This window comes from Pseudophryne corroboree, chromosome 10 (assembly GCF_028390025.1).
Source record: "Pseudophryne corroboree isolate aPseCor3 chromosome 10, aPseCor3.hap2, whole genome shotgun sequence".
NCBI lineage: Eukaryota > Metazoa > Chordata > Amphibia > Anura > Myobatrachidae > Pseudophryne > Pseudophryne corroboree.
Genome location: NC_086453.1, coordinates 262,562,752 through 262,577,306, shown reverse-complemented (window position 1 = coordinate 262,577,306; position 14,555 = coordinate 262,562,752). Strand labels below are relative to the sequence as shown.

General features: G+C 49.6%; 1 protein-coding gene across 1 annotated transcript in view; it reads right to left on the bottom strand.

The window, feature by feature from the left end:
* LOC134965501 (uncharacterized) overlaps positions 1-14,555 on the bottom strand; it is a 102,654-nt gene that overhangs the window by 73,518 nt on the left and 14,581 nt on the right. Inside the window, exon 3 of the mRNA XM_063941900.1 lies at positions 12,179-12,244. Coding sequence (XP_063797970.1) covers positions 12,179-12,244 — 66 coding nt within the window. The remainder of the gene's footprint in view (positions 1-12,178; positions 12,245-14,555) is intronic.

Sequence of the window (14,555 nt, the reverse complement as noted above, 5' to 3'; positions counted from 1 at the left end):
GGCCGCGGAACCGAACCCAAAACCAAAACACAAAACCCGAAAAATTTCAGGCGCTCATCTCTACAAAAAATGGGACTGTCCCGCGAAAATCGGGACATTTGGGAGGTATGGGGGTGTGTGAGGGGTATGTCATACAGACAGACGGGCACCGGCTCACTGTGTGCTTGACCCCCCACATCGGCATACTCAGCAGGGTCTCTCTGGTGCGGAGGAGCGTCACTTTCTGACACACTCCACGCTTCTTAGCTGCAGTTTAGTGAGGCACCTGCCGCTGTGCAGGTTCCATACTGCCTCTGTTATCTCCAGCCCCGGCAACCCCACCGCTAGCTGCAGCGCTGCCACCCGCAGTGGAGTGCGCCCAGCTCATTCACACACCTTAGCTGGCGCGTAGCGCTGCAGAAATCCGAGCTGCTTGCAGGCTCTGACCCACTCCTCCCTCCAGCCGCAGCGTCTCCTGGGAGCTAACCAGTCACTCCCAGTCTCCCCTTACCACAGTGCCCGGAAGCCGTGAGGTCCGCGCCACGTGCATGCTATGACCCCCTCCTCCCTCCTGCCGCAGCATCTCCTGGGGGCTAACCAGTCATTTCCAGTCTCACCTTACCACAGTGCCCGGCAGCTGCGCGAGGTCTGCGGTGTGTGACTGAGGAGGGGGGGGAGGGATGCGGACTGGCAGAGAAAGCAGGACTCCAGCCTGAGAGAGTCAGCCATGCCAAGTCTCCAGCAGCAGCAGATCCCAACAGGTTGGAATGGAACAGCAGCAGCCAGCAGCAGTGACTCCGGTAAGACACATCTGTCTGTCACCACTGTTTTGTCCCTAATACCAATCTCTCCCATGCCCTGTGTTCTGTCATGTCCCTGGCCATGCCCTGCCACCCTTATTCTGGCCCTTTCACCCTTATCCTGGCCCTGTCACCCTTATGCTGGCCCTGTTACCCCTATCCTGGCCCTGTCACCCCTGTGCTTGCCCTGTGAACCCTACACTGGCCCCGTCACCCCTGTCCTGGTCCTGCCGCCCCTACCCTGGCCCTGTCACCCCTATCCTGTCCCTATCATTTCTGTCCTGGCCCCGTCACCCCTGTCCTGGCCCCGTCACCCCTGTCCTGGCCCCGTCACCCCTGTCCTGGCCCCGTCACCCCTATCCTGGCACCGTCACCCCTGTCCTGGCCCCGTCAACCCTGTACTGACCCTGTCACCCCTGTCCTGGCCCTGTTACTGCATACCCTCCAACTACCTTTTATGGCATGTACAGTACCCGCAGCGCCTCCAGACCTCTCCCCAATGCACCACACCTCCGCACCTTCCCCTCCACCACATGCGGCACTCCACCCCTCCCCCACATGCTGTGCCTCCAGACCCCCTACACCACCCGTGGCTCCCACTCCTCCACCCCTTCACCACCCACAGCACCTCCAGGCCCCTTCCACCATTCACCCCCCTTATACGTCTCCCCCCACACCTGCCCCCCTCCACCCGCAGCATCTGCAGACACCCTCCTCCATCAGCGGTCCCCCCCTCACCCACCCCTCCCCCACCAATGGCACCCCTGCACCTGCCCCTCCACCACCTGCAGCACCTCCGGACATCCTTTCCCATCCGCCGCAACACCCGTACCTGCCCCTACCCTACCCATGGTGCCTGCGGTCCCCTACCCAACCCCCGGCACACCCGTCCCTTCCCATCCCACAGCACCTCCGGAACCCTTCACCCATCCACAACATCCCCACACCTGCCCCTCTCCCACCCGTGGCACCCCTGCCCCTCCCCCACCTGCGGTGCCTCCGGACCCCTCCCCCATCTGCATCCCCCACTCCTCTGCCCCTCCCCCACGCGCAGCACCTCCCGAACCTTCCCCATCCGGGCCCCACCCCCACTTCTGCCTCCCCTCCACCCGCAGCATCTACAGACACCATCCGCAGTCCCCCCCGCACCCGCTACATTCTGTACATCGTGCCCTGCAGGTGCTGTTCACGCCGTCGCAAGGGGCTGCGCCTCCTTCACCATCGCACGCCCTTTCATTGTGCAATATTTAACCACTAACAAAGGAATGCAGGTAATACTCCATATAATACAAATATTAAACCCCAGAAAGGCATGCAAGGGTTAAGGGGGCGTAGCCCCTTGCGACGGTGTGAAGAGCGCCCGTAGGGCGCGATGAAGCACCTAGTCAAAACATAATTGCTTTTGCTGCAGCATACCATTCCTGCTGCAGCTTTCCAACAATAACATGCCTCATGAAAGAGGGGCAGGGTCTTGACAGGAGGCTGCTGTCTCGTAACTATTTACGTGGCCCCGCCCCCTTGCCCGTCCGAAGTCCCGCCCCCTTGCCCGTCCGAAGCCCCGCCCCTTGCAACACAAAGCAGTCAGGACACAGGCTGACCAGTTTGTGGTGGGGGTGAATGGGCAGCCAGAGGTGAGTGAGCTGATGTATGTGCTGACAGGAAATGTTTTTTTTCCTGGCAGCACTGGCTACTGCCTGCACTGCAGGGAGGTCTGTGGGCCTATTTTCAATGGGGGGCTTGGAGCTGCAGCTCCATCCGCCCCATTGTTAATCCGGCCATGGTGGTATCCATAATGTTAATAAAAAAGATTTTTTTTTTGGATATATGAAAATTGTTTTTATCATTAGATTGGATACTATTGCCTCCACCATGAAACAAAGTAATATCCTATTTTCTGGAGGACATTGAAAGATACCGAGATAGGAGTGAACATCCATCACTTTGTGTGATTTGGGGTACGCATCCTAGTGGTTGATTATTATGAAAGATACCTTTGATGGGAGTTGGTCCCTCCACTATTGTGTGAGTGCTCGGTACACAAATCCACTCCCATCGATTAAGATTTCTTTATGGTTTAAAAACCTTGTGGGATATCAGAGCCGCAACTATGGGGGGGCTAGGGGGGCACGCGACCTGGGCGCGGAAAAGGAGAGGGCGCCGGCGCGAGGCAGTAAGACCGGTGCAGGACGGTGCAGGGTTGATGATGCGCCGTCCCGCTCCGCTGCTCCAGGACGCTTCGGCGAGAGGCAGTAAGTGGGAGCGACCAGTGCAGGACGGCGCAGGGTTGAAGAGGCGCCGTCGCGCTCCGCTGCGCCAAGACGCTTCCCTAGAGGCTACAGCTGCTTCCCGGAAACACAGCCGTCGCTTCTGCCAGCGCTGTGTGTGTGACTGTCACTGTGACAGCACACTTCAGAAATGGAGAGGAGGGGGCCCTGACTGACACAGCAGATCAGCACTAAAAGTAGGTAGGGAGAGGCGGGCAGCTATATATGTACAATATGTGTGTGTGCAGTGTACTTTAACCTAGTGTGTGTGAGCAGTGCAGTGTAACCCTGAGTGTGTGTGTGTGTGTGTGTGTGTGTGTGTTAAAGCAGTGCAGTGTAACCCTGTGTGTATGTGTGCTTGCACAGTTCAGTGTAACCCTGTGTGTATGTGTGTTGGAGCAGTGCAGTGTAACCCTGTGAGTGTGTATGTGTGTTGGAGCAGTGCAGTGTAACCCTGTGAGTGTGTATGTGTGTTGGAGCAGTGCAGTGTAACCCTGTGAGTGTGTATGTGTGTTGGAGCAGTGCAGTGTAACCCTGTGTGTATGTGTGTTGGAGCAGTGCATTGTAACCCTGTGTGTATGTGTGTTGGAACAGTGAAGTGTAACCGTGTGTGTGTGTGTGTGTGTGTGTGTGTGTGTGTGTGTGTGTGTGTGTGTGTGCTGGAGCAGTTCAGTGTAACCCTGTGTGTTGGAGCAGTGCAGTGTAACCCTGTGTGTATGTGTGTTGGAGCAGTGCAGTGTAACTGTGTGTGTGTGTGTGTGTGTGTGTGTGTGTGTGTATGTGTGTGTGCATGTGTTGGAGCAGTGCAGTGTATCCCTGTGTGTATGTGTGCTGGAGCAGTGCAGTGTAACCCTGTGTGTATGTGTGTTGGAGCAGTGCAGTGTAACCCTGTGTGTACGAGTGTTGGAGCAGTGCAGTGTAACCCTGTGTGTGTGTGCATGTGTTGGAGCAGTGCAGTGTAACCCTGTGTGTGTACTGGAGCAGTGCAGTGTAACCCGGTGTTGTGTGTGTATGCTGTAGTACCCGGGGGGGGTACTTCATTTGTATGTATGTATAGGAGGGGTGTATTTAATCACAGTATATTGGGGTATGTGTATATACAGGGGCACGTATATATGTTTATTTTGGTAGTATGTGTATATTCAGGGGCTGTGTAGATATGTACCGTACTGTGTATTATTGATAGTGTGTACATGTATGGGAGGATATATTTCTGTATAACGGGGAGGTGGAGGGGGGTGTTGGGAGGGGGGCGCCAAATGACTGTCTTGCGTCTTGCCCCGGGTGACAGAAACCCTAGTTTCGGCCCTGGGGATATGAGGATTTCTTTGATCCATTAAAAGATACCATTATGAGACTGTACTTACATGATTTAATGTGAGTGGGGTACGCACCTTTATTCGAACCTAGATTTGGAGACATACTTACCTGTGTTAGTCGTGATACATATAAGGGTGTGAAAGTTATCTTGTCTATTAAAGATACCTTTATATGATTATACTTACCTGATATAGTGTGAATGGGGTACGCTCCGCTTTCTGTGCGCAGTGTTGGTAGATATGAATATTTGTTATAACTGGACTACACATTGTGTTATTTTTTATGTTCGCCTTCTATGAGCTTCGGTGAATCTCTCCATCAAGACCATAAAGAACCCAAGTCTACTGAATCCCTCATCGAATCAACTGTGGAAGAGATTTTATCATCTGACCCCATATCTAAGGGATGTATTATTATATCCATATTTTACTATATAAATTGTTGTTAGTTTAGTGCCCTGGACACAGAAAAGTATCTATTTTTTGGTATGCTAGTTATTTAAATAAATAATAAGAATTTACTTACCGATAATTCTATTTCTCGTAGTCCGTAGTGGATGCTGGGAACTCCGTAAGGACCATGGGGAATAGCGGCTCCGCAGTAGACTGGGCACATCTAAAGAAAGCTTTAGGACTATCTGGTGTGCACTGGCTCCTCCCCCTATGACCCTCCTCCAAGCCTCAGTTAGGATACTGTGCCCGGACGAGCGTACACAATAAGGAAGGATTTTGAATCCCGGGTAAGACTCATACCAGCCACACCAATCACACCGTATAACTTGTGATCTGAACCCAGTTAACAGTATGATAACAGATGAGCCTCTAGAAAAGATGGCTCACTACAACAATAACGCGATTTAGTTAACAATAACTATGTACAAGTATTGCAGACAATCCGCACTTGGGATGGGCGCCCAGCATCCACTACGGACTACGAGAAATAGAATTATCGGTAAGTAAATTCTTATTTTCTCTGACGTCCTAGTGGATGCTGGGAACTCCGTAAGGACCATGGGGATTATACCAAAGCTCCCAAACGGGCGGGAGAGTGCGGATGACTCTGCAGCACCGAATGAGAGAACTCCAGGTCCTCCTCAGCCAGGGTATCAAATTTGTAGAAATTAGCAAACGTGTTTGCCCCTGACCAAGTAGCTGCTCGGCAAAGTTGTAAAGCCGAGACCCCTCGGGCAGCCGCCCAAGATGAGCCCACCTTCCTTGTGGAATGGGCTTTTACAGATTTTGGTTGTGGCAGGCCTGCCACAGAATGTGCAAGCTGAATTGTACTACAAATCCAACGAGCAATAGTCTGCTTAAAAGCAGGAGCACCCAGCTTGTTGGGTGCATACAGGATAAACAGCGAGTCAGATTTTCTGACTCCAGCCGTCCTGGAAACATATATTTTCAGGGCCCTGACTACGTCCAGCAACTTGGAGTCCTTCAAGTCCCTAGTAGCCGCAGGTACCACAATTGGTTGGTTCACATGAAAAACTGCTACCACCTTAGGAAGGAATTGGGAACGAGTCCTCAATTCCGCCTTATCCATATAAAATACAGATAAGAGCTTTTGACAAAGCCGCCAATTCTGATACACGCCTGGCCGACGCCAAGGCCCACAGCATGAACACTTTCCACGTGAGGTATTATAGCTCCACGGATTTAAGTGGCTCAACTCAATGCGACTTCAGGAAATCCAACACTACGTTGAGATCCCACGGTGCCACTGGAGGCACAAACGGGGGCTGACTATGCAGCACTCCCTTAACAAAAATCTGAACTTCAGGCAGTGAAGCCAGTTTTATTTTTGGAAGAAAATCGATAGAGCCGAAATCAGGACCTTAATGGAACCCAATTTTAGGCCCATAGTCACCTCTGACTTGTAGGAAGTGCAGAAATTGACCTAGCTGAAATTCCTCCTTTGGGGCCTTACTGGCCTCACAGCACGCAACATATTTCCGCCATATGCGGTGATAATGGTTTGCGTTCACTTCTTTCCCAGCTTTAAATAGCGTAGGGATAACTTCCTCCAGAATGCCTTTTTCCTTCAGGATCCGGCGTTCAACCGCCATGCCGTCAAATGCAGCCGCGGTAAGTCTTGGAACAGACAGGACCCCTGCTGCAGCAGGTCCTGTCTGAGCTGCAGAGGCCATGGGTCCTCTGAGATCATTTCTTGGAGTTCTGGGTACCTAGCTCTTCTTGGCCCCCCGGAACAATGAGTATAGTTTTTATTCCTCTCCTTCTTAGTATTCTCATTACCCTGGGTATGAGAGGCAGAGAAGGGAACACATACACCGACTGGTACACCCACGGTGTTACCAGAGCGTCCACAGCTATCGCCTGAGGGTCCCTTGACCTGGCGCAATATCTTTGTAGCTTTTTGTTGAGGCGGGACGCCCTCCTGTCCACCTGTGGCCTTTCCCCACGGTGTACAATCATTTGGAAAACTTCTGGATGAAGTCCCCACTCTCCCGGGTGGAGGTTATATCTGCTGAGAAAGTCTGCTTCTCAGTTGTCCACTCCAGGAATGAACACTGCTGACAGTGCTAACACATGATTTTCCGCCCATCGGCGAATCCTTGTGGCTTCTGTCATCGCCATCCTGCTCCTTGTGCCGCCCTGTCGGTTTACATGAGCGACCGCCGTGATGTTGTCTGACTGGATCAGCACCGGCCGGTGTTGAAGCAGGGGGTCTAGCCTGACTTAGGGCATTGTAAATGGCCCATAGTTCCAGAACATTTATGTGTAGGGAAGTCTCCTGACTTTTCCATAGGCCTTGGAAGTTTCTTCCCTGTGTGACTGCCCCCCAGCCTATGAGCACTCTGCAGTCACCACCACAGCGACACCCTGGCCCTTGGAGACAGGGTTATCTGCCGATGCATCTGAGGATGCGACCCGGACCACTTGTCCAACAGATCCCTTGCATGGGAATTGACGAATGGAAATTCTTCGTAAGAAGCTACCATCTTTTCCAAGGCTCGCGTGCATTGATGCACCGATACCTGTATTTGTATTAGGAGGTCTCCGTCTAGAGACGCCAACTCCTTGGACTTCTCCTCCGGGAGAAAACCATTTTAACCTGTTCTGTGTCCAGAACCATATCCAGGAACAGTAGACGCGTCGTAGGAACCAGCTGCGACTTTGGAATATTCAGAATCCAGCCGTGCTGTTGTAGCACTTCCCGAGATAGTGCTACTCCGACGAACAACTGCTCCCTGGACCTCGCCTTTATAAGGAGATCGTCCAAGTACGGGATAAGTACTTCGGCCATTACCTTGGTAAATACCCTCAGTGCCGGGGACAGACCAACGGCAACGTCTGGAATTGGTAATGACAATCCTGTACCACAATTTTGAGGTACACCTGGTGAAGAGGGTAAATAGGGACATGCAGGTAAGTATCCTTGATGTCCAGTGATACCCTGAAATTTTCCAGGCTTGCAATAATCGCCCTGAGCGATTCCATTTTGAACTTGAACCTTCGTATATAAGTGTTCAAGGATTTCAATTTTAGAATGGGTCTCACCGAACCGTCTGGTTTCGGTACCACAACATTTTGGAATAGTAACCCTGGCCTTGTTGAAGGAGGGGTACCTTGATTTCACCTGCTGGAAGTACAGCTTGTGAATTTCCGCCAGTACTACCTTTCCGAGGGCAGCAGGCAAGGCTGATGTGAAGGCAACGGCGAGGGGGAGTCGTCTCGAACTCCAGCCTGTATCCCTGTGATACTACTTGCAGAACCTAGGGATCCACCTGTGAGCAAGCCCACTGGTCCCTGCAGTTCCCGAGACGCGCCCCCACCGCACCTGTCTCCACCTGTGGAGCCCCAGCGTCATGCGGTGGACTCAGAGGAAGCGAGGGAAGAGATTTGATCCTGGGAACTGGCTGACTGGTGCAGCTTTTTCCTTCTTCCCTTGTCTCTGTGTAGAAAGGAAGCGCCTTTGACCCGCTTGCTTTTCTGAAGCCGAAAGGACTGTACCTGAAAATACGGTGCTTTCTTAGGCTTTTGTGAGGAAACCTGAGGTAAAAAATTTTCTTCCCAGCTGTTGCTGTGGATACGAGGTCCCAGAGACCATCCCCAAACAATTCCTCACCCTTATAAGGCAGAATCTCCATGTGCCTTTTAAATGCAGCATCACCTGTCCACTGCCAGGTTTCTAATACCCTCCTGGCAGAATGGAGATTGCATTAATTTTGGATGCCAGCCGGCAAATATCCCTCTGTGCATCCTTTATATATATGACAACGTCTTAAATATGCTCAATGTTAGTAAAACATTATCCCTGTCTTAGCTATTATCTGACAGGGTATCAGACCACGCTGCAGCAGCACTATTTATGCTGAGGTAATAGCAGGCTTCAGTGTATAACCTGAGTGTGTAATTACAGACTTCAGGATCGCCTCCTGCTTTTTATCAGCAGGTTCCTTCAAGGTGACCGTATCCTAAGACGGCAGTGCCACCTTTTGACAAACGTGTGAGCGCCTTATCCACCCCAAGGGATATCTCCCAACGTGACCTATCCTCTGGCGGGAAAGGGTACGCCATCAGTAACTTTTTAGAAATCACCAGTTTCTTATCGGGGGAAACCACGCTTCTTTACACACTTCATTCATTCATCTGATGGGGGAACAAAAACACTGGCTGCTTTTTCTCCCCAAAAATAAAACCATTTTTATGTGGTACTTGGGTTCATGTCAGAAAATGCGTAACACATTTTTAATTGCCGAAATCATGTAACGGATGTTCCTAGTGGATTGTGTATATGTCTCAACCTCGTCGACACTGGAGTCAGACTCCGTGTCGACATCTGTGTCTGCCATCTGAGGTAACGGGCGTTGTTTGAGCCCCTGATGGCCTTTGAGACGCCTGGGCAGGCGCGGACTGAGCAGCCGGCTGTCCCACAGCTGTTACGTCATCCAGCCTTTTATGTAAGGAGTTGACACTGTCGGTTAATATCTTCCACCTATCCATCCACTCTGGTGTCGGCCCCACAGGGGGCGACATCCCATTTATCGGCCTCCGCTCCGCCTCCACGTATCCAACATGTCGACACAGCCGTACCGACACACAGCACACACACAGGGAATGCTCTGATAGAGGACAGGACCCCACTAGCCCTTTGGGGAGACAGAGGGAGAGTATGCCAGCACACACTAGAGCGCTATATATATATACAGGGATAACCTTATATAAGTGTTTTTTCCCTTTATAGCTGCTGTATTGTTATACTGCGCCTAATTAGTGCCCCCCTCTCTTTTTTAACCCCTGTCTGTAGTGTAGTAACTGCAGGGGAGAGCCAGGGAGCTTCCCTCCAACGGAGCTGTGAGAGAAAATGGCGCCAGTGTGCTGAGGAGATAGGCTCCGCCCCCTTTTCGGCGGCCTTTTCTCCCGTTTTTCTGTGGAATCTGGCAGGGGTTAAAATTCATCCATATAGCCCTGGGGGCTATATGTGATGTATTTTCGCCAGCCAAGGTGTTTATATTGCTGCTCAGGGCGCCCCCCCCTAGCGCCCTGCACCCTCAGTGACCGGAGTGTGAAGTGTGCTGAGGAGCAATGGCGCACAGCTGCAGTGCTGTGCGCTACCTTGGTGAAGACAGGATGTCTTCTGCCGCCGATTTTTCCGGACCTCTTCTCACTTCTGGCTCTGTAAGGGGGCCGGCGGCGCGGCTCTGGGACCGAGCTCCGAGGCTGGGCCTGTGATCGGTCCCTCTGGAGCTAATGGTGTCCAGTAGCCTAAGAAGCCCAATCCACTCTGCACACAGGTGAGTTCGCTTCTTCTCCCCTTAGTCCCTCGATGCAGTGAGCCTGTTGCCAGCAGGTCTCACTGAAAATAAAAAACCTAAACTAAAACTTTCACTAAGAAGCTCAGGAGAGCCCCTAGTGTGCACCCTTCTCGTTCGGGCACAAAAATCTAACTGAGGCTTGGAGGAGGGTCATAGGGGGAGGAGCCAGTGCACACCAGATAGTCCTAAAGCTTTCTTTAGATGTGCCCAGTCTCCTGCGGAGCCGCTATTCCCCATGGTCCTTACGGAGTTCCCAGCATCCACTAGGACGTCAGAGAAATGGTGACATTTATTCTGATGTTTTTAGTGTACGGGCAGCTTCGAGGCAAGTAGATGAGTTCACCAACCTTCCTTTTTTTGACACTGCACAGTTGTGTCCATCAGTCACATTATACCACACAATAGTAACCCTTAAACAAGACAGGTAGAGCCCCTTATAGACATTTCACCAGGTAGTACCCCATTTATACATGTTACCCCAGAAAGAGCCCCTTTTATATACATTATGCTAGGTAGAGCCCCTTACACATGTTGCCCCAGGCAGAGCTCCTTACATATGTTGTGCCAGGTAGAGCCCCTTATGCACATTACACCAGGTAAAGCCCCTTATACATATTGCACCAAGTAGAGACCATTATACATGTTGTGCCAGATAGGGACTATTAAACACGTTACACCAGGTATAGCCCCTTATACACGTTGTGCAGGGTAGAGACCCTTATACACATTGCGTCAGGCAGAGCTCCTTATACATGTTATGCCAGGTAGAGCCCCTTACACATGTTATGCCAGGAAAGCACCTTATACACATTGTGCCAGGTGCAGACCTTTATACATATTGCACCAGGTAGAGACTCTTATACACATTGCACCAGGTAGAGCCTCTTAAAAACATTGAACCAGGTAGAGCCCCTTATACACATTATGCCATGTATAGCCTTTTATACACATTGCGCCAGGTAGCCTCTTATACAAATTGCACCATGTAGCCCCTTATACACATTACACCAGGTAGAGCCCCTTATACACATTGCACCAGGTAGCCCCTTATACACATTGCGCACACACACACACACACACACACACACACACACACACACACACACACACACACACACACACACATGCCGACCATTCTATTTATACAATTGCTTCCCCTTGTCCCAGTCCTATACTAAAGTATTCCAAGGGTAAATGTGGCCTTTTCTATTCTATGGTTGAATGTAAAAATTATAAAATTGGGCAGTTTATGTGTTACTGCATGTTGTGAAATTAATGACAGGAAATGGAGCGCACTCCAATTTGCCATATGTGACTCCACCCCCACCACTGCTATTTCTCCTTGCCCAGTTTCCTCGTTTGTTGCTGCTGCACCATACAGTCTAGTCCATAGAGTATATGGCCTTGCAAGTACATACTGTATCACACAAATCTCATTCCCTGAGTCTACTGCCTTATGCTTCTGACACCCCCCCCCCTCCTCCTCATATGTCTGTTCCAGTCTCACCCTTATTTTAACTAGTTTTTTATGTGTATACCTCTGCTCCCACCAGGTGTCTCTGCACCAACTAACATGTATACCTCTGCCTACTAGTCACTTTCTTTAGCCCTCTTTGTCCCAATATTTCATCTGTCTCCCCCTCCTTTCTGTTCCCCATCCTTCTACTAAAGGCAGACCCGGTCAATTAGTGTGGCCTGTGCTGTGCACTCCAGTGGCCTCATGCCGGGGGTTTGAGAAAGGGGGTTTGGCACTGGGGGGGCTGCCTTTTTGTCAGTCCTGGGCCTCACAATTTCTGATGGCAGCCCTGGCTACAAGCAGCCAAGTGGGGTGAATAGAGCCTCCACTGGGTGTTGGAGAGCTATAACTGTGTTCTCAGATGAAAATCATTTATTTGCTGCTAGTAATAACTGGATGACTTTGTGTATCTATAGAAAATCTAGGAACATGATTGTGTAACTACTGTAAGTAAATTTTCAACGAGCTGGCAGATGCAATTCACATGTAATAATGGGAAGCACTTAATAAAAATAAAACATACCTTTATTTTTTGATAACCGGCAATAATATGAACATAAGCCTGAGCCCCAGCGTCTGCTTCAGCTTTCTGAAATACAATAAAATGTAATGGTAAGCTTATGTAATATATATCCACAGAGACTGCACACAGTGGATTTTTGCAGCTTGGCGTACACATGGGATCGCACACTTACACAGCGAGTTTACACACCCCCTGGAGGCGGTGACTATCTGAACGCAGGACAGCAAAGTCTGCAGCCCAACGATCAGGTCTGTATTACCCCCTATATACACATAAATTGGGGGGTGGGGGGGCAGTGACTCTCCTGCAGCCAGTAGTAAGTCTGGTGCACTCCAAAGACCAACACAGCTGTGAAGGTATAGATACAGTATGATAAGCATGGCGGCAATCAAATAAATGAGAAGACTGTTGTCAGGGTGCTTATGTTGTCATAACATTGATACATTGGTTTTATTAGTCACTGCTTCCTGTCCCTTTTTAATTTGAGCTAGTCAAGGGTGGATCTAAGAAACAGTTAAAAAATGCAAAGACAGGAAGGCGCACATTGGGCCTAATGCAAATTTGATTGCAAAACAACATTTTCCTCTAGTGGGCAAAACCATACGCAGTGCAGGTGGAGCAGATATAACGTGTGCAGAAAGAGGTAGATTTGGGTGTGGTGTGTTCAAACTGAAATCTACAGTAAATTGCAGTGTAAAAATAAAGCAGCCAGTATATACTCTGCACAGAAACAATATAACCCACCTAAATCTAACTTTCTATGCACCTGTTATATCTACCCCACCTGCAGTGCTCATGGTTTTGCCCATTAAAGGAAAATGTTATTTTGCAAGCAACCTTGAATTAGGCCCATAATGTAGTAAATAAAACACCACTTAATGGTAAATATGAATAGGTATTAGAGATGAGCGGGTTCGGTTCCTCGGAATCCGAACCCGCCCGAACTTCATGTTTTTTTTCACGGGTCCGAGCGACTCGGATCTTCCCGCCTTGCTCGGTTAACCCGAGCGCGCCCGAACGTCATCATGACGCTGTCGGATTCTCGCGAGACTCGGATTCTATATAAGGAGCCGCGCGTCGCCGCCATTTTCACACGTGCATTGAGATTGATAGGGAGAGGACGTGGCTGGCGTCCTCTCCATTTAGATTAGAAGAGAGAGAGTAAGATTGATTTGAGACAGAGACACTTGATTTACTGGAGCTTAGGAGTACTGTAGAGAGTGCAGAGTTTAGTAGTGACTGACCACAGTGACCACCAGACAGTGCAGTTTTATTTAATATAATCCGTTCTCTGCCTGAAAAAAACGATACACAGTGACTCAGTCACATACCATATCTGTGTGCACTGCTCAGCCCAGTGTGCTGCATCATCTATGTATATATCTGACTGTGCTCACACAGCTTATAATTGTGGGGGAGACTGGGGAGCAGTGCCAGTTATAGGTTATAGCAGGAGCCAGGAGTACATATTATTAAAATTAAACAGTGCACACTTTTGCTGCAGGAGTGCCACTGCCAGTGTGACTGACCAGTGACCTGACCACACTGACCACCAGTATAGTTAGTAGTATACTATATTGTGATTGCCTGAAAAAGTTAAACACTCGTCGTGTGACTTGTGTGGTGTTTTTTTTTTTATTCTATAAAAAACTCATTCTGCTGACAGACAGTGTCCAGCAGGTCCGTCATTATATAATATATACCTGTCCGGCTGCAGTAGTGATATATATATATTTTTTATATCATTATTTATCATCCAGTCGCAGCAGACACAGTACGGTAGTTCACGGCTGTAGCTACCTCTGTGTCGGCACTCGGCAGTCCATCCATAATTGTATACCACCTACCCGTGGTTTTTTTTTCTTTCTTCTTTATACATACATACTACATCTCTTTATCAACCAGTCTATATTAGCAGCAGACACAGTACAGTACGGTAGTCCACGGCTGTAGCTACCTCTGTGTCGGCACTCGGCAGTCCGTCCATAATTGTATACCACCTACCCGTGGTTTTTTTTCTTTCTTCTTTATACATACATACTACATCTCTTTATCAACCAGTCTATATTAGCAGCAGACACAGTACAGTAGTCCATGGCTGTAGCTACCTCTGTGTCGGCACTCGGCAGTCCATCCATAATTGTATACCACCTACCCGTGGTTTTTTTTTCTTTCTTCTTTATACATACATACTACATCTCTTTATCAACCAGTCTATATTAGCAGCAGACACAGTATAGTACGGTAGTCCACGGCTGTAGCTACCTCTGTGTCGGCACTCGGCAGTCCGTCCATAATTGTATACCACCTACCCGTGGTTTTTTTTTCTTTCTTCTTTATACATACATACTACATCTCTTTATCAACCAGTCTATAT